Here is a 26779-nt window from a genome sequence, read left to right as displayed (position 1 = left end):
CTCAAACAAACGAATTCAATATGACCACCCATATAAACAAATCCGCATCCTCCTCCAACGTTGCCATTGCGGAGATCCACGGCGAGCCCCTCTCAGATCTCGATCAGCAACTCTGGGATATGCTCGCAGCAACAGCTTCTGCTCATCCCCACAGAGAAGCAATAGTCTCTCTCTGGCAACCTGCAGATTTGAATCGACCATCAGAGGATCCCAATCCGATCGCGCAATCAGAATGTCTCAGATGGTCGTATGGAAATCTCCGGGACAGAGCTGAGCATCTTGCGGACACTCTGGAGAAACTAGGAATCGGCGCTGGCATGCACGTCGCCGCAGTCCTTTGGAACTGCGCAGAATGGGGCCTCTTCTTCTGGGCCTGCGCCAAGACCAGAGCCACATTCATCCCCATTGATGCTCGTGCGACAGATGACTTTGCTTATATGCTTGAGTCAACCACACCACGGGTACTGGTGGTCCAGGATGCAGACACGGCCGCGCACCTGACCAAGCAAAACTTCAGCCTCCCGAGCACCGTCATCCGTATTCATTGCGGGAGGAGTGGCACGGTTGACGGCTGGATGGGCCTCGACGACCTCCTGGCTCGGGATTCCTCATCTCAGGGGGATCAGTGGCCTGGTGACACAGACGACGATCAAGGACCGCCCCGAGCCAACGGAATGTGCGGGAGTAACGGCGACACTCCAGCCCTCATTGTCTTCACGAGTGGAACCACCGGGAAGCCCAAGGGATGCCCTCACACAAACCGCAACTTGGTGTCGCAGACCTACAACTACGATCCCAATGTCGACTTGTCGTTCGTCGACCGCTGGCTGGTCCACACCCCTGTGTGCCATGTCTTTGCCATCAACAACGCGCTTCGTGCGTGGCGGCATGGCGGCACAGTCGTATTCGCGGCCAAGTCTTTCCACATTGACGCTACGCTGAGGGCCTTGGTTGAGGAAAAATGCACTGTCATGTCGGCCACTCCAACTCTAGTCAAGGCTCTGTTATCTCATAGTTCCTTTCCGAGTCCTGGGGATCTGAACCTGTCTATCGTCTCCATTTCAGGGACAATCATTGGGCCAGAACATATGCGTCTGTGCAAGGAGGGGCTCGGTTCACGAGATGCTATCCAAGCGTATGGGATGAGCGAAGGAGCACCGATCATAAGCTGGTCACGCCAGGATGAGATGCTTGTAGATGGTTACCATCCCGGGGTTGGCAAAGTTCTTGCTGGAGCTGCAGTTCGAATTTGTCGTCAGGGTAGTCGAGAGATTCTGTCTCGAATGGAAGTTGGAGAACTCCATATATCCGGCTCATCGGTTATACATGACTATTTTGGTGATGTTGAAGATGACGAAGAAAAATTCTACAACGATAATTCGGGAAGGTGGCTAAAGACAGGGGATCAAGCCATGATTGATAAGAACGGGGTTGTTTATATCCTTGGGCGATACAACGATTTGATAATTCGGGGAGGCGAGAATATCAATCCCTGGAAAATTGAATCTGCATTGTCCGAAGTTCCAGGTCTTCAGCAAGTAGGCGAAGTTTTATACTCAGCACCTTGAGAGGGCAACGGCTAATGAGACTCATAGGCATTTGTTGTAGGAGTGCCAGATGAAATCGCTGGTCAAATCCCTGTTGCTATTGTCAAACTTGCTTCAAGGGTCTCTAAAATAGAAATAATGGAGAAGGCAAGGCTCTTGGGCCCTCAGTATACTCTCGATACTGTATACACGCTTGAAGAGTTGGGCCTTAGGGGCATCCCAGCAACTTCTATTGGAAAGCCAAAGAGAGCCATGCTAGCCGATATCGTGATAAAAAAACGGCATGTTGGCAGAAGTAAAATCTCAGAGATGGAAAGCCAAGATAACGAAGTAGCCATGTTAGAAGAAGGGTTGGGAGAGATATGGAAACGGCTGGTGGGAGTTCACCCCATTAAGACTGATGATATTTTCTGCTTAGCTGACAGCATCACGTTGCTTCGATACTGCGACACCGTTCTCCGAGTATATGGAAAGCGCCTTTATCTCCAAGATCTAAGTAGATGCAATACAATCGAAGGCCAGGCCCAACTATTAGTTGCTAGAGATCCATCACCAAGAGCAGGGGCTGGAATCGAACCAAAAGCCGTCATTCAAAATGATGGCCACAGTGCCCTCTCTAGGAGAGAGCAAGGATACAGCTCTGACCGACATTTGGTCTCCAAAGTCGAAACTGTCGATACTTTGGCCGCTGCGCAAGATCAAATTGAGGAGTTCGATCTGGATAGATCCGACGTTGAGGACATCATTCCTATAAGAAATTCCATATATCGGGCAGTCGTTGGTCAAAGGCCACAGTCATATCGTACTCGCATTGTCTTTCGAGTTCACAACGCAACCATTTCTCATATTTATGACGGACTGTTTAAATGGCTGGCAAATAGACCTCTCCTACGAACAATCCTCTTGGGCGCCCAAGGATTGCTTTATCATATTGTCGTGCGACATAGTCACAATCTCTTTCACAAACTAGTGCGCGAGGTCACCGCAGAAACGGAAAAGGAAGCAAAAGATGTTTATGAAAACAGCTCTGCAGATAATCACTCTCCAATGTTCATGTTCAATGCAACCATCATAAAGGCGAAAGAGACGGGCCGATACCTCCTGTGCCTGACGTATAACCATTCTATAGTGGATGCCTTGACTCTCCTTTCTTGGCATCGAGATATCGACCGACTCATACACAATTGCAACACGATAATACCCATACAAATGCCTTATCGACTTTTCGCAGATTTGTTCGTAGGATATCAGGAGAGCCTGCCGGCTCAGCAAGCAATTTCATTCCACGTTCAGCGACTGCGAGGTATTTCCCGCTACAAAAGCGCAATATGGCCCAAACAACGCGCTCCCGGAATGATGATAGCCGGTGATGAAGATTCATTCTTCTTCTCGGAGCGCCAAATCTCCAGAAATCGTATATGGAAAGGAGAATGGCAGGCAAGAGCCGAAGAGTTTCGATTCCCACGTCGGAGCAGGATTGTTCGCTTACCAGGCCTAACCAAATTGCGCAGCTCATATAACCTGGAGCCAATGCTGTTCGCCAAATGCGCTTTGGTGTTATTCAATGTGATTCAGACAAGGTCGCCAGTGGCGCTATTCAATTCCTGGGAGAGTGCTCGTTCATGGCCATTTGTGCCTGACTGGATAGCAAACGCGCTTCAGCCCGCCATGAGCATAGATGGTCCCACAGTCGAATGGATCTTGAACATGTTTGGGGTAAACGGTGAAGAGACGCTCGTGGATTTTATCCAGCGCATGGTTCTTGAGCAGGAGCATATCCAGCGCCATGAACACGTACCGTGGGAAAAGGTTGTGCAAGAGCTTCGAGAAGAAGGCGAAGTGGCAACGGATGCGTCATTTCGACAATCCTTTGTGTGGGATGTGAGCATGGGGGTCGCAGCGTCTCGAGGATTCCGCAGTGATTTTGACACTCTCGAGCCAGTAGCCAAGTATGACTGGCCAGATTGGTAGGTTCATCAACAAACTATCTATCGTGCTACTTGCTTTACGGATTGATGGACTAACAACCGGCTGCTAGTGGACTCTTTTGGAGCGCCTTCATGGTCGATCAAGAGAATCTCTTTTTCATTGCTTCATGGGATACAGCGCAGCTGAATGCGGAAGAGATGGATGAGTATTGCGATGGCCTGGCAGACGTAATGCGGAAGCTTGCTGACGAGAATAACTGGGACCGAAAAGTGAGAGAGGTGTTTATGCCTGCCTACTAAATAGGATTTTGGATTATAAAAGTACCAGACTTTATGTAGCCCTCGTCATTGCATTGAGTGGTAGATGCACTCGGTTGGCTCTTCAATCTATTATTGATGTCACGTTCAGTCATGAGCTATGCTTAATGATTTAATGATTGTGTATATGGCAGTGTGTCTACACCTCGACAAGTGATACTGAGACACATGGTATACAAGAGCTCAGCAGTGAAACTATCAAGATTCTTGGGGTAAATCACAGCTGAATCGTTTTTGAGGCGGTGAATTGGAAACAACCTCAAGTCTTTTGTTAGTCACATCCTTTAGCACGCCAAAAGGGGACATGATTATATTCGTCCGCAGCAACTATTCTCAACCTAGCTAGTAAACCATCCACAAACAGACTAAGTCACGCCCTGTATTCCTCCATTCCCTCCATGTGGGTGGATAATATGCTGCTGCCTGCGGCCATTCCCGCTCGGAGGTTGTCTCTCCTCTTTGCGCTTTGACTCGAACTAGCACAACGGCAGTATTATAATGACTGTCTTCGAGTGCCTGGTGATATTAGCAAAGGCCGGATATAAAGTGGCAGAAAACTCTCGCTAAGCCAATGCTTATTTACACAAGATCCTCTAACCTAAAATGAAAAAATTGTCCGCCACATCTTATGGGGCCATGCAAGGGTTATGCTGAGGCCAAGCCAAGCTGTAAGTCAATCACAGACAAAGTGACGGCACGCTCGATGGTGGGGGAGGGGAAATGGGTCTAAAAAAAAAAAAAAAAAAAAAAAAATCATCGGAAGCCGCCGAAAGCATGTGGGCAGCCATTTTCTGGTGATTGCCTCGCTCTTCTTCCTTCTCTTTCTTCCCTCTCCTCTTCCTTTTTCTTTCTTCCTCTTGAGCATTCTGCGTATTTTGCGTCGCTCCCGAAGTCACCAGCTTCGTCCCGTATCTTTTCGTATTTTCACTATATAAATCACTTATATAGTGCCTCATTTTCTTGCCTTATACCCCTCCTAACGAATCACGACTCGCTATTAACAACCGCCGCCACAATGGTTGAGAAGCTCTACGTTACGTACAATGATGTATGACGAACCCCCCAGAAAGAACTGGATATTCCGCACTTGCTCCCAGGGTGAACAAACGCTAACCCGGCGTCACTGTTGCAGGTCCACAAGCTGTGCCAGCAGGCCGCTCCCAAGATCCTCGAGGAGTTCAAGCCGCAGCTCATGATCGCCATCGGCGGTGGCGGCTACGTCCCTGCGCGTATCCTGCGCTCATTCCTCAAGCAGCCCGGATCTCCCAACATCCCCATCCAGGCCATCGGCCTCTCCCTGTACGAGTCCCTCGGCAACAGCGAGGTCGAGGAGATCGGCACAAAGGTCACCCGCACCCAGTGGCTCGATCTCTCCGCCCTGGGCGAGATGGAGAACCTCGTCGGCAAGCGTGTCCTGATCGTGGACGAGGTCGACGACACCCGGACGACGCTCGAGTATGCCGTCAAGGAGCTGGAGAAGGATGTCGAGGAGGCCCGCCAGAGGCTCGGACCCGATGCGCCCAAGGCCGAGTTCAGCATCTTTGTTCTCCACGTACGTTGATGGACATGTTTGCAGTGTGGTAAATGGGTGTGACTTTTGCTAACATTCGATACAGAACAAGGACAAGCCCAAGAAGGGCCAGCTGCCCGAGGAAATGGTCAAGAGCCGCTACACCGCTGCCGTCACCTGCGGCGATGCCTGGATTAACTACCCCTGGGAGGCGATCGACATTGACGAGCACGACAGACTTGCCCAGCAGAAGGCATAATGCATTCACGTCGTTTAAGCTTGCCAGGAAGTAAAATATAGAAATATAAAAAAAAAAAAAAAAAGAAAAAAAAAATAGTGAAAGATACCAATTATATCATTGCTCCTGTTTCCTGCTCTAAATGTATTCTCCCCACGTCTATCAATACGTTGTTACATGCTGGATATTAAAATCTATACGTGATGCCATAATCATACTCCGTGTAGGTCCGTTTACTGTCAAAACATGTCGCCCGCTGTAGCTCCGACCCAGTGTCTACCAGTCTATTTCTTTTCCTCCTTCTTTTTCTTCTTTAGCCCCCTAATGTGCCTTCCCGCTGGTGCCGCTCCTTTAGCTTCTTCTCTTGCTTCATGAATTCGCGAATTCCGACGGGAACATTCTGAAAGGCCTCTTCATCCCACATATCCTTTGAAATCTTGCTCGCCCAGGCGGCTTCTGATCCGCCGCCGTCGGCATCCATGGTGCTGCCTCCGGCTTTTAGTCGCGCTTTCGCTTCTGCTTTCTTCATCGACCATTCTTCCAGATCTTCCCGGTAACGGTCCCACACGCAATTGACGCAGCCGCTCATGCAGCAGTTGTCTGGCTCTTCCGGGCGAGGGGGTATCAAGATGCCGGCGACATATGTAGACTTGGCCTTTTTGGCGGCGAGACGTCCTGCTTCTTCGGCGGGACCGAGGAGACGGGAGCCGAAGACGACACGCGCTCTATCTTCTGGGGTTGTCGGCACAGGCTCTTTATGAGACGGTAACGTGGTTGTTGGGTTTACATGACCAAACAAAGGCTTGGCCGTATTGCCCTGAGGCTTGTGACTCAGAGTTTGATCCGGGGACGGGGCCCTCTCTAGTGTTGCAGTAGGTGAATATGCGGTAGGATTCTTAAAGATGATTTCGTAGTATGCTCCAAGCGGTGTTTTCTGAGGCCATTGCTCATCTGCGCCAGTTCCCGTGACGCTGGCAAAGCATCGTCGACAGCATTGCCCGTGCGACAAAGCTGCGCCCGGCCGTACAAGGCCCATCCGCGATATTAGTGTTCTTGACGACATGGTGGTAGCTGCTTGGTAGGCTTTTGAGGATCGAGCCGGGCTAGATGCGACGCAGCGCAAAGGGCAGATATATAAGACAAAAAAAAAGCCGGGGAAGAGAGACACGCAAAGATCCGGAATTCGCAGTTCGGCGTCGCAAAGCTTTTGTGGGGGGCAATTCGGACGTCATCGGCGGGAAGCCGGCAAGGATTTTTGGGAGAGCCGCACGTGATGGCAGAGCAAATGGGGGTCTCAGCTCATGAGCTCGGCTCAGCGCTCCTTGAAAGAGGAAACGGTAGAGGCGGTGCCATAAGGTGGATGATTTTGAATTTAAGAGAATCACTATCTTTCTTTTCTCAAAATCGAAATTAGAATTTGCTATTCTTTTTTTGCTTGGAAAGAGAGAAAAACACCTGAGAGAGGCATCTCCAATAACTGCATAAACAGTCGTTGATTACACTCTGATGGTGCTAAGGCCACTAGAAAGCTAGCGGGTAGTGCTCAGACACCCGGCAGCTACCGCCTACCGCTTCGGTCCAAGCCCGCATTGTTTGGGCTGCAGCTTGGCTGTGACGCGCTCCATCCGGCCAAAAACACCATCCCGCATGGCCAAGCTGTTCCGGTCAGCGATAATTTTCCCTTTTCCCTTTTTTTATTTACATAGCTAAACAAACACCTCACCTTGTTGGATGGGATTGCATTTCACCGCTCCCTTGCTCTGCCACAATGGATGAGCCCGCGTCAAAGAGACGTCGGGTCTCACCACGCAATTCTTCTGTCAACAACAGCAGCAGCAGCGACGCGACGTCGACACCTTCAAAGCCCGCAAGAGCTCGGACAACTCGCCCTCTGGACGATGCAACCACGAGAGCTAATGAGATTCGTCATCCGCCGCAGAGTCTGGATAAGGCGCGGCCTGCACCAACAGAGTCACAGCGGACTTCATCTTCGAGCGAGAAAGAGGTAGGAGAGGCTGTTCGCGACTCAGCCAACGCTCCTACGCCAGCAACGAGTGACCCGGCGCAAGGCACAAATGGAGCTGCGTTGAGCTCTGGGTCGCTGCCGTCTTCACGACAATCCGACGACGTTTTGCCTAGCATACCTATAAGATCGCCTTTCAAACCGAGGCCACGACCGCTGCCACCACCAGCGCCTGAGGGAGACGATGAGGCGGATTCATTCTGGGGTAGAAGACAGCGACGATCACCAAACACCGGCCGACCGCTTCTATACCCAGAGCCTGAGCTGCCGCCATCTATCCCAGACGCCACTTCCTTCACCCCACCGAAAGGCATACACAGCAGTCCGTCGCGATGGAGAGACAAGCCTAGAACGAAACACAGCTCTCCTTTAAAACCCTCAAAGAGTCGGCCCCTCGAAAAACCTAGCAAGAAATCTGCACTGCCGGTGCATAGGTTCGAACCACCGCAAAGGGAAGGCGAAAGCAGCATACAAGAGCCTTCTTTGGACGATAAAGCCCACCCAGCTCGCCAAGTCTTATCATTTGATCCAAATGGGGACAAGAGAAAAGAAAAATTAGCCTTGGATGAAGAGATTGCAAAATTGAAGCGGGATCTGCAGGTTGTGAGCAAGGAGAACGATAGAATTCGGCTGATGCAGGCTTCTGGCCGTATCTTGAGCTTTGCAGATGAAGAAGAGGTGTTTAATGTGGTGCGACGGCACCTCGTGGACTCCGAAACACAACCTCCGCCGCCACCATCGCAGCAACTTTTGAAAGCGGCATTAAACCCTGCGGCATTGTTGCCCTTTGGGAGAACGACTCCCGTTGTCGCCACAGCAGAAGATGAAGTCAACATCACAGATATCAAGTCGCACCATCCCATAAAAATGACAGCAGAGGAAGAGTTGCCATACCTACAGCTATTTAGTCCATTCGACGTTACATCGACTGTGGCTATCTTGCACTCGGATGGGGAACAGCCTTTGCGACAACGGCGCATCATGACGTTCAGGTCAAAAGATGCGCCTGGACTCTTTACCTCTAAGATCGAGATGGTGGTGAACGCAATGAATTCCAGCATCGTGGAGCTGAAGGTGGATTCCCTGGAGCCTTCAGCAAGGGCTGAGCTGGGGCCATTTGTTACCAAGTTATGTGAGGGCGATTGCAACAGGAGCATGCAGCGTAACATAGGGATACTCTCATGGGCTATGGGGGAATGGTACCAGGCTGCAGTTCAAAGGGCATATCTGTGGTCTAAACTAGATCGCGAACTGGCGTCCAAGGGAGAATTCTTACAGGCCATTGCTGAGGCGCGGAAGAAGAAGCCGGCGCGGAGAGCAGCAACGGAAGAGCTGGAAAAAGAAGCTCAATCAGCATCTACCCCATCTTTTAAGAAGGCTGAATTGGTTCATTTCATGGGCCAGCAGGCATTTGAGTTTGATATTCCGTCGAAGAAGCGATCAGACCCTACATCATCGGTACGGTTGGAGTGGAAGATTGATTTTGATTGGATTGGGGAGGCGCAAAATAAGGTGGCTGTCATGATTGGCGTACCAGGCAAATGTAAGTTAATCCTCAGCTCGTTCTCAAAACTTTCAAGTGCAAGTGCTAATAGATCTACCTACAGGGCGAAAGGCGGATCAACGGGGAGTGCTGGGAAAGCTTCCCAAACTGTTTGAAGACCTTGTGGAGGGCGGGCAGGACCCATCCCTCGCTGTCAAAACTATTGTGGCATTAGTTGTAGGCGAGCAATGAAGTAGAGATGCTTCTCTGTTAATGAGTTATGATGCATAAAAGGGAAGGTCCATGGTAGTCGAAGTAATAGGCGTTTTGGTCTTGTTCGAGACGAGCGCTTGACTCAAATCATTAAATGGCAAAGAGAGAGTAAGCCTGAACAGGGGCTTCGATTATATGAAGAACTACCTATATTGATCCCACAGTGACATGATATTGCATTGCCCACTACTATTTTATGAATTATGGTATATCTCTTTCCAGTTGCGCCAACGAATGCTTCTTGATTTAATCCACGTCAACACCAAGCTTCCTCAGGTCGACCTTTGCCATCTCAATCTCCTCCATCAGCTCCTTGTGCGCCGCGGGAACATCGTTGAACGTGAAGACGCCCCAGCCGAGACGGAATAGGAGCAACGCGCCGAAGGAAATGAGGGCCCAGAAGGGAAGCTACAAGTAGTCGACGGAGTTAGTTTGAGGTCAGGTCGCATGTTATATGATGATCGGTTCGGAGATGGATGGCTTAGGATTGGGTTGAACGCACCACCGGGACGATTTCCTTCTGGACGAGAGGAGGGAGAGGAATGAGCTCGAGGAAGAGAGCAAAGTAGAGCTGTTTGTTAAAAGTGACAATTGGTTAGCTTATCGAGTTTCGCTTCAACGAGACGCAGCATCACGGCTTTCTCTCAGACGGAACAAGGGGAGGGGAGCAAGAGAGCAGCTCGAGGGGGAAGGACAGCTCATACAGAAGAGACCAGGAGGCCGAGGGAAATAGTCTGCTGAGCGCGCGTCATGTTGGGCGACGAGAGAGAATGACAAAAAATGAGCGTGAGGCTGGGGTCTGCGATGGCCGGATGTCGTGGCAATTGGGACTTGCGTGGTGGTTTTTGCGGCGGTCGTCTCCCCCTTGCGAGTGTGTGATTTCTAGCAAACAGGTGGCGCCTCGGGCCTGGGGAAGCTCTCTGGAGGCGAGACGTGTAGCGCAGCGCTGCGGTGCTTTGGCGCGTTTTTTTGTGAACACCCTGTATTTTTTAGAGGGGCGGGCGGCGTGACTTAGGTAAGCCGCTGCCTCAGGTGGAACTGCAGCAGTTGCTTGTCCGCACGCAAACATGCATGGCATGTCCATCATCTGTTGCGCTGCTGTGCTCCTCGCTTCCTGGCCTTGCTATCTAATCCTAAGAATAACCTTGATACTACTAACATACTGTTCTTTCTCTTACCCGTTCGGTATGGAATCTGCTTTGTACACAATGACACCTCTGTGCCGTCATTTGACCTGGGTCTGCTCGGTTCACCACCCAAAAGGCAGCCCAGTCTGAGGGTGCCATCCGTCTGTTCGGATCGATCGTCCGCTTCAGCTCTTCGCCAGTTGCACACAAATGACCCTTGTCTTCAGCTTTGCTCTGGCAGGTGTGGCGTCCAGTGCCCGCGCCTGTCGGTGATATCCAGCGTCGCAGCAGATGCTATCCGAGATGAGATTGGCATCCATCCATCCAAGTGGGCTTTGCCGGCGCGAGGTGGCCACTAGGAGGCCGGCAATTTGCTTTTCTGCACCACAGCCAGGCCGATTCCCAGTCGCCGTCCATCTATCCAGTCCAGTTTCCGGGCGCTAATGCAGCCCTTGCGATGTGCCGGCCGCTTGTTGATCCTCTGCTGCCAATGCCAGCAGCAGCGCGAGTACGAGTAATACTGCTGGCACTAGCACCATGTTACCACAGCACTGACTTAATGATGCAGACTGTCTAATGCACATCTTGCTGCGACGGGGAGCTGCTAAGACAGCTTGATTCCCGATATGGGCCAAATGACGCCGCGCGGCGGGGAATGTCTCAGTCTGCAGCTTGCAATTCGCGGGTCCCAAAATGAGAAGAGGGGGCCACGACTGGCCTTGGAGCCAGATCCAGAGACATCTCGAGCTCTGGATGCTTGCTCTTGGCCTGGAGCTGCAGGGCTAGTGGCTGCTGCATGGATGAGCTGGCACCGTGAACCCAAGCAAGCAGGCCGTATTTATCATTGTGGTAGCACGAAAAGAAAAGCCAACGTCTTGCCACAGCTCCACGACCTGCTGGCGGCACCCTGTAGACTGCCATATATTACACCCATCGGGCCCTGCTTGTCCGTAGTTGTCCTCTTCCCCAGCCTTTTTCCTTCTCTTTCCACTTCCCTCTCCTTTTCTTTCCAGCTCTGCTGCTGTCCTTTGATAGCTCTTCGTGCTTTCAAATCTACGATACGGAAAATCATGGCATCACCAACTCCCATTCCGAAGCCACCTGGCGTGCCATTGCTTGGCAACATCTTTGATGTGAATCCCAGCAACACTTGGGACTCGCTCAGGGAGCTCTCTGACCAGTATGGCGAGATTTTTCAGATCAAAGTCCTTGGAAAGACTCTCGTCTTCGTTGCCAGCGTTGCTCTAGCCGAAGAGCTTTGTGACGAGAAGCGCTTCCGCAAGTACGTCGGTGGACCCATCGTCGAGATTCGAGCTGCCGTCCATGATGCGCTCTTCACGGCCTATGACAACGAGGCCAGCTGGGGCATTGCTCACCGAATCATTTATCCCCAGCTGAAATCCGAAGTTGTGTCTACTCACTTTAGAGAAATGCGCAATCTGGCTGGGGAACTTTTCCATACTTGGAAGAACCTCGGAGGCAGCAATACAATCTCCCCCTTGGATCAGCTCAATAGGCTAAATCTCGAGACGAACACCTATGTCTTCTTTGGTAAGCGGCTGAATGGACTGACTGGTCCTCCGCATCCAATGATCCAGGCAATGGAGGACTCTACCTCTGAGGCGATGAAGCGCCCTACACGACCTAGATTGCTCAACTGGTTGGTGTATGGCCGCAAGTTCAAGTCTTCAAACAAGGCGATGCGAGAATATGCTTCAGAACTGGTCCAGTACCGTAACGAGAACCCGACAGATAGACAGGATATGCTGTCCATCATGATGACCACTCCGGATCCGGAGACTGGAAAGGCCCTGACCCCTTCGCAGGTCATTGATGAGATAGTATCAATGCCCATTGGCAGCAGCACCGCACCCTGCTTGCTCGTCTACGCCATCTACTATCTTCAGCGCAATCCAGAGGTCGTTGTCAAAGCTCGCGAAGAACTGGACCGAGTCATTGGCGCTGGCGAGTTTGAATTTGATCATCTTGGACAATTAAAGTACGTTGAAGGCATCATGCGCGAATCACTCCGCCTATCCTCTGTCGCACCGGGCTTCAACATTGAACCACGACCAAGAGAGGGCGACAAGAGCCCTGTTCTGTTGGGCGGAGGCAAGTACCAGATTGCTCACAATCAGCCCATGATTATCGTTTTGCAAGGAGTGAACCGCGATCCCACTGTGTTTGAGGAGCCGTTGGCATTCAGGCCCGAGCGTATGGTTGGCGAGGCCTTTGATAATTTGCCCGCTGGCGCCAAGAAGTGGTTCGGCAATGGCAAGAGAGAGTGTATTGGCAAACAGTATGCTCTACAGTGGAGTCTCATTATCCTGGCCATGCTCATTAGAGAGTTCGACTTCGAGCCGGTGAGCCCAGAGTATCATCTCGAGGAAGACGGATGGTTCAATACTCGCCCAGTTGACTTCTCCGTCAGAGTGAAGGCTAGAGCCAAGGCTACATACTAAAGATATGAGTTTGTCTGCTTTATGAAGGAAAAGAAGGAACGAATGAAAATTGATACCAATTTATTTGACTGGATTTGATGGCAGAACAGGGACAATGGACGACGACGGAAAATGTAAAGTGAGATACTAGCTGGTTTAAGTCTCAAGCGGAACACTACTTTTCTTTTAATACCTTAATATAGCTACTGTCGTATTTATTTACGTGGCTCGAACTTCCGTACATCTGATGCTTGTCCAATACTAAATTAAACACAAATTCACCTCTTGGGTATGACCACAAACGGATCCTGTCCCTTCCTCACCGCCGAAATCAACAGCTGCATCCTCCCATCCACCCTCTCATCCAACCTCCTACACGCCTCCATCGCACTGATCCCTTCCCTCTCGCACATTTCCTCTACTTGACTCACCACCTTCTGCCGCACACTGACATAGTTGCTCGCGTATTTCAACTCCCGAGTATCCTCCCCCGTGCGCCACTCAGTGCCGTACTGACGCTCCAGCGCCTCAATGGCCGGGTTCCCCTTCGAGCCGCGCTTGTATTCCGTCCAGACGTCGAGCACGGTGCGACCCATGCGGTGGAAGCGGAAGGGTTTGCCTGGTGGGCCGGATGCGTAGCGGGGGATTGTGGTGCGTCTTGTGACGGAGTAGCGGGGCTTGGAAGGACGGGATGATGTCGATGTCGATGATGATGATGATGATGCTGCTGGAAGGGGGGTTTGGAGTAAATGGTTTGGTGAGGGAGTTGGTTTTGAGATTGCGATGGTTGAGGATGGGGCTGTTTCTTCTTCGTAGATGGAGTCTGATGATGATGATGATGACGGGGAGGAAGGGCAGTATTCGTCTGAGTCGGCGTCGTTGTCGACTGACGGTGTGCTTTGGCGAGATGGAACACGGTTGATTGGTGTAAAGCGGGATTGACGTGTAATGTCTTGACGTATGACACTTCGACGTATCGCATCTTGACATATAAGGGCTTGTAGACGGGGTGCTCCTTGTAGTATCTTGGCATCGTCGCTGCCGTTGTCTTCGCGCCTATGGCGACTCTCTTCCTCCAGCCGGATTTCCGAGTTAGATTCCTTCATTCGATCAATGTTATCATCATCATCATCATCATCATCTCCATCATCTTGAGGAATCACCATCTTCTCTCTTATTGGCAACACTTCCGCAGCCACCATCCTCCTCTTCTCCTTTCCTCTCCTCCTCTGAGCAGGACTCTTCTCCTGCATCATCCGTCTATTACCTGCCATCCGACCCGTACTCCTCATAGGCGGCCTATCATCCACCGGCATCGGCGGCACTTCCATATTCACTCCCTCCATTGGTAAATCACCATCACCATCAAAGCCCTGCTTCAACTCCTCATCTCCTCCCTTTCTTCCCAACATCTCCTCATCCACCGGCATCGCCATCCCAAGCCCCTGGCTAACCCGCTGCATAAACTCCGCCGCCTGTCCCAACATCCCAAAATGCATATCCAGCCTCTTCTTCATCCTCAAATTCTCTTCCTTCGCTCGCCTCAGTTCTTCCTCCACAGTGCCTAATTTCTCTGCAAGCTCATTCACCCCCGACGCGTAATACTGCTGCATATTTACCACGGTTCTCGCCAGCTCCATGGGCACTCCATCCAGTATATCCGCCGACTGCGGTGACGAGTTTGCCACTTTTTGGAGCATTTCTTTCTCTGTCTTCTTCTTCTTCTTCTCTTTTTTTCTGAATCCCGGGGCGATGGTCCCTGACACTGCTGCAACATGCTGTGGCGGTGCTGGGCCGGGCCGCCGAACTAGGCCCCGCAAATTAGACCCATCGCCGGGTGGGTCTGCCGGAAGCCCTTTCGGAGATGGAAGCAAAGACATGAGGTGAGAGCTGGAAGGAGTGGTGTTCCGGACACTGGCGGTGCATTGGGTGGCGATTGTTCGTCTTGGGATGCCAGAGCTGCCTGTTGGCCCAGTGGAGAGCTGATCCGTTCCTATCGTTGACTCGCAATTATTGCGCTGTTTTGATTGGCTCGGCGCCGACATAGACTTAGTGCAGTGATTCAATAAGTGTTCGCAATGACGAGATTCACGAGGGCATATCCGGTTTATAACGACAAGAGAAAACTATGGACCATTGTTTGTTTTGAAGCTGTGTATTGAATAACTGTGACACTGTCTTTGATTGTTCAATCTTAAAGAACGAATTGAGGAACAAAGGGCCCAGGCTCTGCTTTGCTTACCCTCACGGGCCATACGCAGGCCCCTATCGTCGCTTCTTCACTCCTGCTGCATTCCAATCTCAATGACCTCTTATATTCTTTATTGCATCCAGCAGCTGAAACTAAAATTGGTCATTCATCTCATCCAGATCGTTGAATGCTGCACTGCCTAGCCTGCTGGCGCTATCCATCCGCAAGTGTGTAAGCCAGGACGCAACAAAGCATTTCATCCCTATGACAAAACCAGGTATCTTTTCCCACCCCTATATGTCTATGCAAATTGAAAGAAAATTAAAAAGCCAAAAAGGAAAAAATAACTCGCTTTCCTGGTATATGAATCTTTGGTATCTTAAATCGTCCGAAAACCTGAAAGAAATGAAAAAAGCAGTCGGGGTATACAACGCCGAATAATGTGGGTGCGCCGAAATGCAAAGTCGAAAAGTTTAAATGGAAAAATCGCAAAAGGGTTCATGTGTAAAGCGGTGGGAAAAATCGAACAGGTTAAGCGCTAACGCTCTTGCGGTGAATGCGGATGGAGAAGCGTTTCTTGTGCGGAGATGGAGTTGAGGCGGTACAGTCGGGCACACACTTCTCATCTTGTTCGTCCTCTAGGTCTAGCCTGTAGCGACGAACACTGCCAGAGTCGTCGTCAAAGGCCACGTGCCTGTTTTTTCCAGAAAAGCAGTCGGGAAGCAAGTTCCTTCGGATCCAACCCTTGACGCCCTTGCTTGCTGCGTCAATGGCAGCATACTCCAACCGACGAGTCCTGTCGCTGGTCCAATAATGAGTGGTCTGCGGCGGCAAGCAAGTACTGGGGGCTTCTTGGCTTGTCTCCGTAACTTCAACCAGATCCGAGGCTGGGAATTGATAGTACGCCATTTGATTGCCAGCTCCAACAGGCCGGAGTTGATATGAGGCGGAGGCTTGACTGGTGGCTGGCCGGCGTATGGTAGGTCGAATACGAGATCTCAGTGACTGAGCAGACGATGTACCATATTTGGATAGGCCTGAAGAACGCCGTGTAGGCTTAGGTCGAAAGTAGGTGGCTGAAGTGCGTGGTGATGAGGTGTGTGATTCGTATCCAGAATCTTTGCGTTGAACCTGGACGATACTTGGAGAATGTCCTCTTTGAGGCTTGAAAGACTGGACAGTTTGGCGCCCCCGTGAGGTCGAGGGAGGCGATGATAGGGGGTCTACCATTTCAATATCATGGAAGCTGCGATAGGTGGTATCGGACATGCGCCGTGGTGAGTGAGCCATGGTGCTGGACTTATTGATGCGTTTGTGACCGGCACAGTATAAGTGAGGACGAGTATAGTTGATGTAAACTATGGGCCGGGAAGGGCGTTGGATCAAAGTAAGGCCGCAGCCAGCTTTGGCTTTAATACACAACCGCGAGAAATGTCAATAGAGAAATATTGTGAGGGCAAAAATTCCAAGAGTACGATATGGAGTAGTATATATCTGTAATCACCCAGAAGGATCTTGGCAAGTGTTCCCGCACTGAAAGGAGGCCCCCTGGAAATTGCAAAACAAGCAAGAAAAAAATTGCGGTCTGGGTTACGGCAGTAACAAGCCACAAAGGAGGATCATAACGCAAAGTTATAAAACAATCGCACGCCCAGGTCTCGCGGAGGCGCCTAGTCTTGTCGAATCGATGAGAGCGACAAGCGGGATTGCGACTGACAACGGCAAACGCCTCGATTGGTTCGGTTGCCGGCGTCCGATTCAAGAGCCCACGGCAAGCGGGGACAGGTAAAAAGAAAAAAAAAAAGTTCAAGGGGCCACTCTGTAGGGGGACCCGTTGCTAGTGAGCCGATCCCTGCCTAGACAGTAGGCAGGACTGGGGTCTCTGTGCTTTCAGTTGTGGAGTCTTTAGAGCAACAGAATCGAATCACCAGTCGGCGGTGAGCAAATACGCAAACCACGGCAACAAGGGTTGGCGGGCGATGACGAGATTCAAAAAAATTTGATATCCTGATTTGAAGGGGCGACTACTTCGTATCTTCTCCCTATTTACGCATGTACTGTTCTCTCTTTCTGGCTCTTATGAGGCTAGGTGGGTAGCAGAAACAGTAACGATAGGCGCCAACAGTCGTCGCTCGCTTATTCGAAATGAAGAGCAGAATTCCTGCCGAGTCAAGTAAAAGGCGTCGAGAGGGCGTCGAGATCGGAGTTGGAAAAGCAACCAGTCTCGTAATAGGTAACCAAGAGAGGGCACTTTGCAGAAAGACCGTCGCGTGTTTAATCGATTGGACCCAGAATCCAGAGCCCAGGATGGGTTGGCGGTTGGGAAAGGCCCATTGCCAAGCGGCGGGAGCTGATGTCCAGTCTGTTAAGTAGCACTTGTGCTAGGTCTTCCGTGCGAAGTGGAGAGCGGAGAGCTGTTCAACGGGTCCTCTCGCTTCGCGTGGTCTTGAACGCTTAAATGACAGAGAAGTGGAAATGGTGAACAGACGAGGGCGCTATGAGGCGCTATTGCAAAACCAAGCAAACAAAGGGCCCAAGACCTTTGGGCTTCGATGGAGGGAGAGGCGAATACGTGTGCTGGAATCATAGGTTAATAAGATAATGGCAAGTAGTCGAATCAAAGAATCACAGCCGAGGGAATTATCTGTGCATGTGTGTCTACCGTACAGGTACCTGTCATGTGCGTAGATCAGCTCAGGCAGCTCGTCATGATGCCCGTCGCCGCTTGTCTCAAGTACACGGGCTACATTTGCTATAATAAGCCAGGGCGCAAGGGTCCTTGTGCCTCCTTGCCCGGACGCACATGGCGCCACGCAGCAGCGAATCAAATGCGGCGACACAACCCTGGAGGGTCTCGCGTGGTTGGTTTTCGCGCAGCTCTGGGCGTTCAAACTTACATGTTCGTGCCTTGCTTGCTGCAGGCCAAGTGGAGGTGGCGCTGCAGCGCCATACTTTACTCGTACACGTACCAGCACCAACTTGCATGCAAAAGCTAACGGTTGGTATTGAGCGCCAGAGGTCATGCGCAGTTGAGCCGAAGCAGGGCGAATCGAAACAAAATGTGGTCGGCTAGAGGGTGGTGGTTGGACAGTGACATCCGATGTCGCTGGGATCGCTGCCACCCGGGAATTGTCATTGGGCAGACGGGTAAGAAGAGAGCTGCGGGACGGGACTTGGCTTTCTGATAGAAAAGGCGCCATGATCATCAGTTGCATTTTCTAGTCGAAGATGGTGTAGCCGTAGCTGATGGTGGCCGGATTGGGAGGGGCTTAGGGAAAACAATCCGCCACAATTACTCCGGCCAGAACAAGAGGCAGCCCGTCATGGCCGTAGGAGCAAAGAATAAGAGGAGACAATTATTCTACTCTGTTTCCCTTACTTCTGGATTGCGCGGTCTGGACCTGGAAAGAGAGTAAGGTCTGCTAAGCAAGTTGGCAAGACTGTAAGCCACTCGCCTCAGCTGCATACGCAGGTATGCGTGTTCTGTCGGCCGCAGCATCATGTGGCGAGCAAGGGCGTCAGCTACTGACAGTAGGCATGGACCGGATTTAGCTCGTAGACCGAAAATCGTTCATTCATCCGCTCACTGATTTGGCAGCGTTCACGAGTGGTGAATGGTGTTTACTGTAACTAGCAGGAAATAGAGTTCAGCGTCTGCGTCGCTGCATACGCACATACTTTCACATGTCATGTCATGGAAGCCGCAGGCAGTTGTTTGTCACCTTCCACCGATCTTCCAGCCGATCTTCATCACAGCAGGTGTAACACCCGCACTTGCACAAGCCAGAGACAAGCGAGGGCAGCCTCTCGTGACTCACGCGGCAAGAGACACCTGCCCAGTTGCCATGCCGAAGTAACACATACTACCTTATGTACAGCATCTCCTGCCCAGCAGCAGTGGCACTACGAAGTACACGGGTACCGAGCTGAAGGCGGTGAAACTGAGACAATTAGTAGCCACCCTCAAGCCAAAAGACGGTCTGAGCCACGATGGCTGGTTTGTCTATATCTATTTATTTCTGCTTCTCTGTGTCTCCTTGCTGGTAGCAAAATTACATGTGGAATTGCCGTGCTCAGCCGGGATTACTCCGTATGGGGTACGGGGCACTATTGCTTGTAGCGGTAAGTGCTGCGAGTAATGCGCGCTCGAAACCCCCGGTGCAAGGAGCGCATTTTGTAGATGAGATGAGACGTCAATCTCTGACCTGGAGATACATGAACGTGCAGTAACGCACTTGTACTTGGATGCCTAAGCAGGATAGAGCAGCGCCTCGCAACTGCAGAAGTCCAGCCGTGCTCTAGACCATCTGCCAAGCTGTCAACCGCGTGCGTCTCTCAATCTAATATTGCAGCCACTACTCTGTAGCTGCAGCGGCATAATGGCAGTAAACCGCTGCAAAGCTAAGGTACTGCTATGACTTGCCTTAGGCAAGCATCGGCCCTGTCCCTGCCATCAGTCTAGCCTTGTTTTCCAGGCGTGGGCCGTGACAAGGGCCATGGCCATGGCCGTGACATGGTCCAAGGGGAGCGAGAAGAAAAATGCAAACGCAGGGTCCTCTCTGCGTCCCATTCATGCAAGGTACAATGTTGAGCAGTCTCGTCAATTTCCATCTGCAATTTCGATAACCAGATTTCCAGTCCCAAGCACGCAATTTCCTCCTATATCCCATGAGCACGGGGCATCTCTAGAACTTTCCGTCGGCCTTCCAGACGAACTTCCATCCAGCGAAAAGGAGCCAGAAGGCGGGCATCGCATCTTTGGAAGCGTCTCCGCCTGGGACTCGGCAGACACACGAGATGGCGGCTGCTCGATGCCTGGGCCGATGCCTGTAAGCGTCGTGTAGGTATATCGCCTGTACAGCACTCCGTAGCGCCCTGTACAATGGCAGACCCTGGCTCGGCAGGCTTTCCAGAGACCTTTGCAAGTCCCAGTTCGGCAACTATCCGCTATGTCCTTCTCTGCCTTGCAGACTGAGCTCCTTGGATGCGAAAAGCTACCACCATCCGCTTTGAAATCGTTGGCAGAGCTTTGCTGTTATCGCTTGGGATCCGCGCGGCCCGCCGGCTCTCTCCGCCGACGCTGGTAGCCAATAATTTTTCCCCATCTTGCTTTGGCGTAAAAAGCATAGCGGCTACTTGGTCTGTTACTGGCGCTTAGAAGTGCATTTTTAGAAGCCTTCTAGACGCCTCCCATCCAAGCCACTAAAAGTCGTCAAATAACCCTATCATCAGCTACCTACAGAGTGACGGACATTTGATCATTTTTTTCCCTGTCGGTTTTTTCGAACTGAGAACCTGTCATTTCGGCAGTACTTTTTTTTTTGTTGAGCCCCTCACCTGTGCAAGATCCTGGCGTCTACCGTTATTTGCGGGGCAAAGCACTCCTATATTTCGCGGGACGGCAGGCCATTGGCGAAAAAGGAAGCTTCTCCCGTCCCAGGATTAAGCTTCCTACGACAATACACGTGCAAGCAGGGAATGTTTGAACCATCTAGAAGATGCAGAGATAAAGATCATACACTTTGCCTTACCTGGATAGCCAATCATGTAATGGAGTGAGCCCAAGATGCAGCGCACACAACCAAGTGATCTATAAGATATGAACGTTTGACACCAACACGATTCATCAGATACAGTGTCTTGGTCAATGAGGAGACATCTAGATCGACGCTAAATTACAGCTCAGTCTTAGATTCATAGCGGCCAGCATCAACGTACAAAGAACTTTGAATCACGATTCATTCTATTCCTATTTCAACAGAGCATAGTTGAAAGGAGAATTCCAAATTGAACTAGCTCTAAACAGACAAACTATATACGGCGGCTACTGCTTGGAATTCGGACCGGTATCAAAGTCATCATACAAACAGTAAACACTCCCTTCTGTAGACGCCATACAAGTACTGCGTTGCGTTATTGGCCCGGAACAATATCAACGGTGACGAATATTATACAGCATCATGCCTCAATGCTACCATTGTGCTTTTTTTATCTTTGCGTCGCAGAGAATGGGGGAGAGCTGTTTGTTCCGTCTCTTGAGCCTTTGAGACCTTGCCAACATTCCGGATAACCAAAGACACACTGGAACGGAATTGGAATGCACGACTATGATTCAGGACATCTTATTCGCTAGGCTGCCAAGGCACGGAGAGTTCATGACTCCAAGAGGGAGATCACACTTGTTTTCAGCCTTTCATTCAACATCCGAACGCACTTCCTTGATCGTCAGTCACAAGTCTGGCAACAATAACATTGGAATCAGCATCACATTCCCCAAGGCTGTACTTGTCGTCCATTCGCCGCTAGCCGTTGAATTATTCGTTAAGGCGGTACTAGCTGCTCCCCTGGAGAACTCCCTTGCGTGTCTTGAAATGCCCAGCTCAAGGAATGGGTTTCCATGTCGAGTGATTCTACACAAAGTCTGCGAATTCGACAATATTCTCACGAAAGAAGATCATTTCTTTATTTATCGTAGCCCTTTAATTTATTCACAATACTCAACTCTGCTAGATATAAAAACAAAAGCAATATCCAGGCCAAAATAAACTCTTTCAATGTCAGCTCAATCCTACATCTTTAGCCCCTAAACATCCATCTCATTAAGTTCTTCTATCCTAGCTCCAACAACAACTCCCCAAAAATGCAGTTCAAGGCTCTCTTCCTCGCTGCCGTTCTGACGGCTCAGTCTGCCTATGCCATGGCCTCGACGCAGCAAGGCCAGATTCAGCAGAACGAGAAGAACATGCAGAGCGAGCAAAGCACGCAGATCCACCAGCTTGAGGAACTCGCGCACACGATCCACACTCAGCAGATGGCCCAAGATGGCATTCTGCTTGTTGGTGCCCCAACTTTGAATGCTTCTGTCATTACCAGCACGCTCAACTCCGTCTCCAACCTCTTCTCCACCACTGGAACCGCAATTAGCGCCATCACCGCTACTACACTCGTTCAGCAGCTTCCCGTAAGTTATTAATACAATGAACTGCCTATTGTAATATGCTAACTGAGTGTATTTAGAACATCATTACCAGCCTTAGTTCTCTGTCTGGAACCTTCGTGACAAATGTGGGAAGCATCATCACCACCCCAGTCATCGGGGTTTTCAGCCTTGCCGACCAGCGTGCTATCTTCGCTGCTTTCACTCAGGTATGCTGCATCTCAACGTCAAATGGAAGAAGCAAACACGGGTAGTATCTAACTGTCTCGTAACAGCTTGTCAGTGCCAACACTCAGCTCATCAACGCTTTTCTTGGCCCCAACGGTATCGTTTCCAACTCTCTCCTCCGTGGCCCCATTGCTGTCGTCCTGAACCTGGTTGAGAGAACCGTTGTCAACCTGGCTGGTGCCATCATTGCCCGCATTCCGGCTTTTGCCCAGCAGTCTCAGACCCTGTTGAGCAGCATTCATGCCTCTCTGGCCTTGACCCTCAGCGTTTAAGCCAAGCTCTTAGCAGCATTGGGAGAAAAATATGTTACTGCATTTACCATGGAGGAATGCCTTGCCTAGATATTTATGCCTCACGATTTGGTGAAAATGGGATAGGATTTGGTAGGACTGCCCTTTCAGCAACTACAGTTTTTCTTTTGTCACAGGGTTCTATTTTCAGGGTAGAGTCATGCATGCTACTTAGAATTGAGCCAGCACAGCAAAAAGTTCATTAGCAAATAAAAAAAAGAATGCCCACTATCAGAGTCGAACTGATCACCTTGTCATGTCAAGTATTTACTAGTGACACGCTATACCGCTTAGCCAAGCGGGCTCTTGTATATCTTGAGGCAGCTAAAATGAAACTATTCGCCTTCCACAATCGTGCCCCACAGATGGATAAGCTGCTTGACGCGGGTTTGCTGTGGACTTTGTTGCAGGGAGGTAGTGAATAGGTTAGATTGATGGCAATTAAGATAGCTCAGACGAGCGAATCATCAGGTAACTACGAAGGTCTAGAAAACTCTGCACCAGAATCCGTTGTGTCTCTTTCTCAATTGATGACACTGCTCGTCGCTTAATCAAATTCACCCAACTGCTGCAACGAAAGCAATGAGCACCTCAGGAGGGATGTGATCTTTCGTATTTTACTAACTGTATACTAAGTTATCCTTTCTACTCGAATGTGTATCCGTTGGTAAGGAGAAACAGCATGGTTTGATAGAAACTGATATCTCTGGTGGAATCGTCTATTCCCACGATAAATGCTAAGAAGATGGAGGCTACACAAATATGATTCTATAAATATAGTTGCCAATTTGAAGTTGTTGAACATGGCGTAAAATATGCCTCTAGAATCTCCAGCATCGTCGCTGCGGAGCAGGTCATTGGCCGAAATTTTGCTAAGATTCAGAAAGCGTACAGGCCCACTCGTTGCATGTATTCAAACGAAGTGCCACAAGCGCGGAGAATAGTTTTGTGGAAACCACTGCAGCCCTTGCTTCGTGAGCATGAACGACGAGTGTACAGTAGTTGAATCACATGAACCCTATAACGTTTGATTGCCAATAACAATCCATGAATATGTCACTAGTTTAATAAGGTTTCTATCAGAACATTTATTACTAATTTTAGAGGGGTCTTGAGCTGCTGTTGATGCGAACACGCTACTAATAGCGGTGCTACCACTAATAATGCTACCCTACAAAAGGCAGGTTTCAAAATGAAATTGGGCATTTGATATCCATCGACTCCGTCATTGCAGAAGAGAGGGGGAATGCTAGGCAGAGAGTGGAAAAGCCAAAATGGTCTATGAAAGCAACCTCTCGATAAACCACGATACCTCGATTACCTGCCTATTGCTACATCCTACGAAGTTGTGGTATCTATTTGATGCTCCAAACTGTTATACGCCCTAATAGTACGACTCCTTACAGCACAAGTCAGAAACAGCCGCATGACGTATTGCAGTCGCATTTGTGATTACAATATCGCCAAAATGGATGAAAATCAATCCGCATGCCTCTCGGAAAAGCATTCCCGAAATCTGCATCATTGATTCCTCTCCGTGGGGGGCGCGACAGTCGCACATTGTCTGGCTCAAGTATTTGAAACGGGTTCCGTTCTAATATCACATCGAGTCGCAAGCAGCTCGCAGTATCAAACTCGGCATGGAAAAAGCCCATTTCCCTCTTTGCAAAATGGTATTATGCGCTGCTACCTCGTCCGGCGATGTGACGATGCGTCTCGATCCGCTGTTTTTCGCTCGGCCGGCGCTTTCGCGAGGAGTCAACGGCGTGTTATTGGATGCAAGCACGGTTGTATAATAGGTTGGAGGGTGTGGTCACCCATGCAGCGCTTCGTACTAATCATGCTGCTGCTAAGCGAGCCTGATGCCGTTGCGAAAGCTGGGGCTTGCCTAGCAGCGGTAGCCACTAGAGTCATAACCTCAAGGCGTTGCTCTGTGCTCCATATCCTCCCAAACGATCAGAGATCTGATCCGTACGACCGACGTGTAGCCTATATTGAGAAATCGGTCGAGGCATCGAGCCGGGAGGTAGAAGCCGAGGTGCATGCTGTGTTCTCTCAGCACTGAGAGGCTACAGGGGCCTGGGATGGATTGTTGGGAGAACAAAGCTGGCTTTGAATAAACATCTCCGGGTCGACTCCGTAGATAAGAAGGAGTAAAGATCAGATTAGCCTTTTTGACCGATGTATCATTTGTCGGGGGATCGTCTGCGTGCTATGCGAAAGAGGCAAAAATGAGGTCTGCCTCGACGCGCAATTAGCATCTTCATTATGTGGTATCTCAAACATACCATGCTGCAACCCTCTAAATGCTCATCTGATAGCAACCAACCTTACTTTCTATTTCGGCTGTAATGATTGCTGATCAGCTATACCCTTTGAAAACTGGTCCTGCTTGACTTCTTCGCAGAACTGTGGAGCTTCTTTCCGGTTGCCAGTATCAATAAATATAATAAATATCTGTCGGTGCTCATTGGAGCTGCGAAATTGCAACTACATCTCAAAATTATCGATTTCTGCGAAATCTCGGTTATCCGCAGACTGCATTCAGGAGTCAACAACAAATTGCAGAGACGATGCTAATGGCGAGAGGATAGCAGCGCCGTATCACCACCTATCCAACCCTGAGCACCAATTGGCCCAATCCGAGGCCAGTAAGCTTGTCTCTGCTGGCTCGATTGTTGACCCACGGATACCACGGATACAGATCCTCCGGGGCCGGGATATGTATTACAGTAACGGAAGCTGGTTTTCCGCATCAAATAGAATTCCATGACATTGCAATACCAGAGGAGGCCTGGGGCTCGTGTGGGGGTTCAGGAGACGGGTGGCTTGCGGTGAGCCTGAGATCGCGTGGGCGTTCAAATTGCTTATTTGCGAATCGGGCGGCTCTCCCGCTATGGTTTCTACGTTCTCTATACATGCGTCTATTTAGATGCTTGACGGCGGCCGTCGATAGTGTGTAACTGCGAGATTCAACAGCAGAGCTGAACAAAGAGAAGCAACTCACTTCCTAGCTCGCGGTACAAAGTACCAACGTGAAGGCTGATTCCCAATTCGCCTTCCACGTGCCCGTCCATCTGGGCTCCATCATGCCAGCGGCGCATTTCTGGCACTGTATCAAGCATTGTCCTGATGCAATTGACCCTCCCAGCAGGCACCCCGCTGGCAGATTTCTCTCCAGACCATCGACAACATGTTGGCACTTGACACGGCACCTTCGTTGGAACCATTGGGTGGCGAATCGGCAAGGAGGTGCCAGCCCTGATTTTATTTGTAGAGACGGGAGGCAAGAGAAGCTAATACTGCGTTGAGAGCTATGGCGAAGTCGCGCCTCCAAGGCCGATTCAGCCGTGACGGGCAATGGCAATGGCAATGGTACGAGGAAGGCATTCACGAGCCGGTATTAGCTTTGCAAGGGAACCTGGCAATAGCATCGTAAACTCTCCAAGCTCAATTGCTGTCCTGCGTGTGGCCCCTGGATCCCATCAACTTGCTCAGGCTATATTGTCTCTTGGAGTCGCGTTCGCTGGCCAGTCGGAGTCATACTATGGGGTCAATGTGACACGACACATGCAGCTTCGTCATTATCCAGAGCTGGACCGACTCATCTTCAGTCCGCATCGAGCACGTAAAACGCTGAAATTTATATTAAGCATGTTAGGGGCCAACCTTGGCAGGGTAGTATTCCTTGAGCTTCACCCGCAGTGCATAGCCGGTAAAGTACACTGCAGGTAGCCACGGCACGGTGAAAGCGCCAAAAGAATACACTGCTTATACATGCACCCTCCATCAGGTGGCTCTGCAAACCCCGCATTTGCATGCCTATAATATTGCCCATTAGGAAGCTATTCTCGGCGTCAAAGGGAACGGGTGGATGGATGGACGCATAGAGGGCCTGCATGGCTAAAAAGGGCGCCTCCTGATCACTGGCTAAGTGAGACCACCGTTCGCAAGACCCTGAAAATGGGCGGCAGAGGCTGATTCTCGATGCCGGCTGGCCTGAGCCTGAAGTGCTGGTCGAGCCCGGGACACGCGCCGCATCTGTCGTCGTATTGCATCGCGCTGGCGCCCCCATGTCTTCCCCAGGCTTTCAGGAGCAGCTAGCGACCGGCTAGCACCAGCGCCGGGGCTGCGGCGTGGAGCTGGGCTGGGGATGGCAGGTTCTGAAATGAAGCCGATGGAGTGGTGGTAATCTCACCAGCTCCCAGGCACAAGTAGCGCCGCGCAGAATGCAGTGCGCGCGCG

The 26779-nt window shown here is 50.6% G+C and overlaps 11 protein-coding genes and 1 non-coding gene across 12 annotated transcripts; 6 read left to right on the top strand and 6 right to left on the bottom strand.

Annotated features, from left to right (window-relative positions):
* Nucleotides 1-20: 20 nt before the first annotated feature.
* Nucleotides 21-3775, top strand: TrAFT101_003176 (uncharacterized protein; the record flags this gene model as incomplete). Its single annotated transcript, XM_024906171.2, has 3 exons — nt 21-1538; nt 1596-3514; nt 3586-3775. The coding sequence occupies 3 exons, from the start codon at nt 21-23 to the stop codon at nt 3773-3775; spliced, it is 3627 nt and encodes a 1208-aa protein (XP_024764303.2).
* A 772-nt stretch (nt 3776-4547) lies between these two features.
* TrAFT101_003175 (uncharacterized protein) lies at nt 4548-5610 on the top strand. The gene is made up of 3 exons (XM_024901765.2): nt 4548-4841; nt 4926-5345; nt 5410-5610. Exons 1-3 carry the CDS (start codon nt 4809-4811, stop codon nt 5560-5562), a joined length of 606 nt encoding a protein of 201 aa, XP_024764302.1. The 5' UTR covers nt 4548-4808; the 3' UTR covers nt 5563-5610.
* A 193-nt stretch (nt 5611-5803) lies between these two features.
* On the bottom strand, nt 5804-6798 carry TrAFT101_003174 (uncharacterized protein). Its single transcript, XM_024907676.2, has one exon. The coding sequence runs from the start codon at nt 6602-6604 to the stop codon at nt 5855-5857; it is 750 nt and encodes a 249-aa protein (XP_024764301.2). The 5' UTR covers nt 6605-6798; the 3' UTR covers nt 5804-5854.
* Nucleotides 6799-7191: 393 nt separating this feature from the next.
* Nucleotides 7192-9505, top strand: TrAFT101_003173 (uncharacterized protein). The gene is made up of 2 exons (XM_024899417.2): nt 7192-9107; nt 9172-9505. The coding sequence occupies exons 1-2, from the start codon at nt 7310-7312 to the stop codon at nt 9297-9299; spliced, it is 1926 nt and encodes a 641-aa protein (XP_024764300.2). The 5' UTR covers nt 7192-7309; the 3' UTR covers nt 9300-9505.
* Nucleotides 9506-9566: 61 nt separating this feature from the next.
* Nucleotides 9567-10072, bottom strand: TrAFT101_003172 (uncharacterized protein; the record flags this gene model as incomplete). Its single annotated transcript, XM_024907675.2, has 3 exons — nt 9567-9728; nt 9823-9891; nt 10025-10072. 3 exons carry the CDS (start codon nt 10070-10072, stop codon nt 9567-9569), a joined length of 279 nt encoding a protein of 92 aa, XP_024764299.1.
* Nucleotides 10073-10549: 477 nt separating this feature from the next.
* Nucleotides 10550-14736, top strand: TrAFT101_003171 (uncharacterized protein). The gene is made up of 2 exons (XM_066126802.1): nt 10550-10955; nt 11016-14736. The coding sequence occupies exon 2, from the start codon at nt 11074-11076 to the stop codon at nt 12907-12909; it is 1836 nt and encodes a 611-aa protein (XP_065982909.1). The 5' UTR covers nt 10550-10955; nt 11016-11073; the 3' UTR covers nt 12910-14736.
* On the bottom strand, nt 13167-14768 carry TrAFT101_003170 (uncharacterized protein; the record flags this gene model as incomplete). Its single annotated transcript, XM_024903506.2, has 1 exon — nt 13167-14768. The coding sequence occupies one exon, from the start codon at nt 14766-14768 to the stop codon at nt 13167-13169; it is 1602 nt and encodes a 533-aa protein (XP_024764297.2).
* Nucleotides 14769-15610: 842 nt separating this feature from the next.
* Nucleotides 15611-16369, bottom strand: TrAFT101_003169 (uncharacterized protein; the record flags this gene model as incomplete). The annotated part of the gene is made up of 1 exon (XM_024899404.2): nt 15611-16369. The coding sequence occupies one exon, from the start codon at nt 16367-16369 to the stop codon at nt 15611-15613; it is 759 nt and encodes a 252-aa protein (XP_024764296.2).
* A 3206-nt stretch (nt 16370-19575) lies between these two features.
* On the top strand, nt 19576-19923 carry TrAFT101_003168 (uncharacterized protein; the record flags this gene model as incomplete). The annotated part of the gene is made up of 1 exon (XM_066126801.1): nt 19576-19923. One exon carries the CDS (start codon nt 19576-19578, stop codon nt 19921-19923), a length of 348 nt encoding a protein of 115 aa, XP_065982908.1.
* Nucleotides 19924-21719: 1796 nt separating this feature from the next.
* On the top strand, nt 21720-22516 carry TrAFT101_003167 (uncharacterized protein; the record flags this gene model as incomplete). The annotated part of the gene is made up of 3 exons (XM_024903505.1): nt 21720-22040; nt 22097-22225; nt 22292-22516. 3 exons carry the CDS (start codon nt 21720-21722, stop codon nt 22514-22516), a joined length of 675 nt encoding a protein of 224 aa, XP_024764295.1.
* A 240-nt stretch (nt 22517-22756) lies between these two features.
* TrAFT101_003166 lies at nt 22757-22838 on the bottom strand. Its single transcript has one exon. It is a non-coding gene; the product is annotated as a tRNA-Thr (tRNA).
* Nucleotides 22839-25261: 2423 nt separating this feature from the next.
* TrAFT101_003165 (uncharacterized protein) lies at nt 25262-25659 on the bottom strand (the record flags this gene model as incomplete). Its single annotated transcript, XM_066126800.1, has 2 exons — nt 25262-25446; nt 25542-25659. The coding sequence occupies 2 exons, from the start codon at nt 25657-25659 to the stop codon at nt 25262-25264; spliced, it is 303 nt and encodes a 100-aa protein (XP_065982907.1).
* Between the last annotated feature and the right edge of the window lie 1120 nt (nt 25660-26779).

This window comes from Trichoderma asperellum, chromosome 2, assembly GCF_020647865.1.
Source record: "Trichoderma asperellum chromosome 2, complete sequence".
Taxonomy (NCBI): domain Eukaryota; kingdom Fungi; phylum Ascomycota; class Sordariomycetes; order Hypocreales; family Hypocreaceae; genus Trichoderma; species Trichoderma asperellum.
Note: the sequence above shows the minus strand (reverse complement) of the source record. Positions and strands in the feature narration are given on the sequence as shown.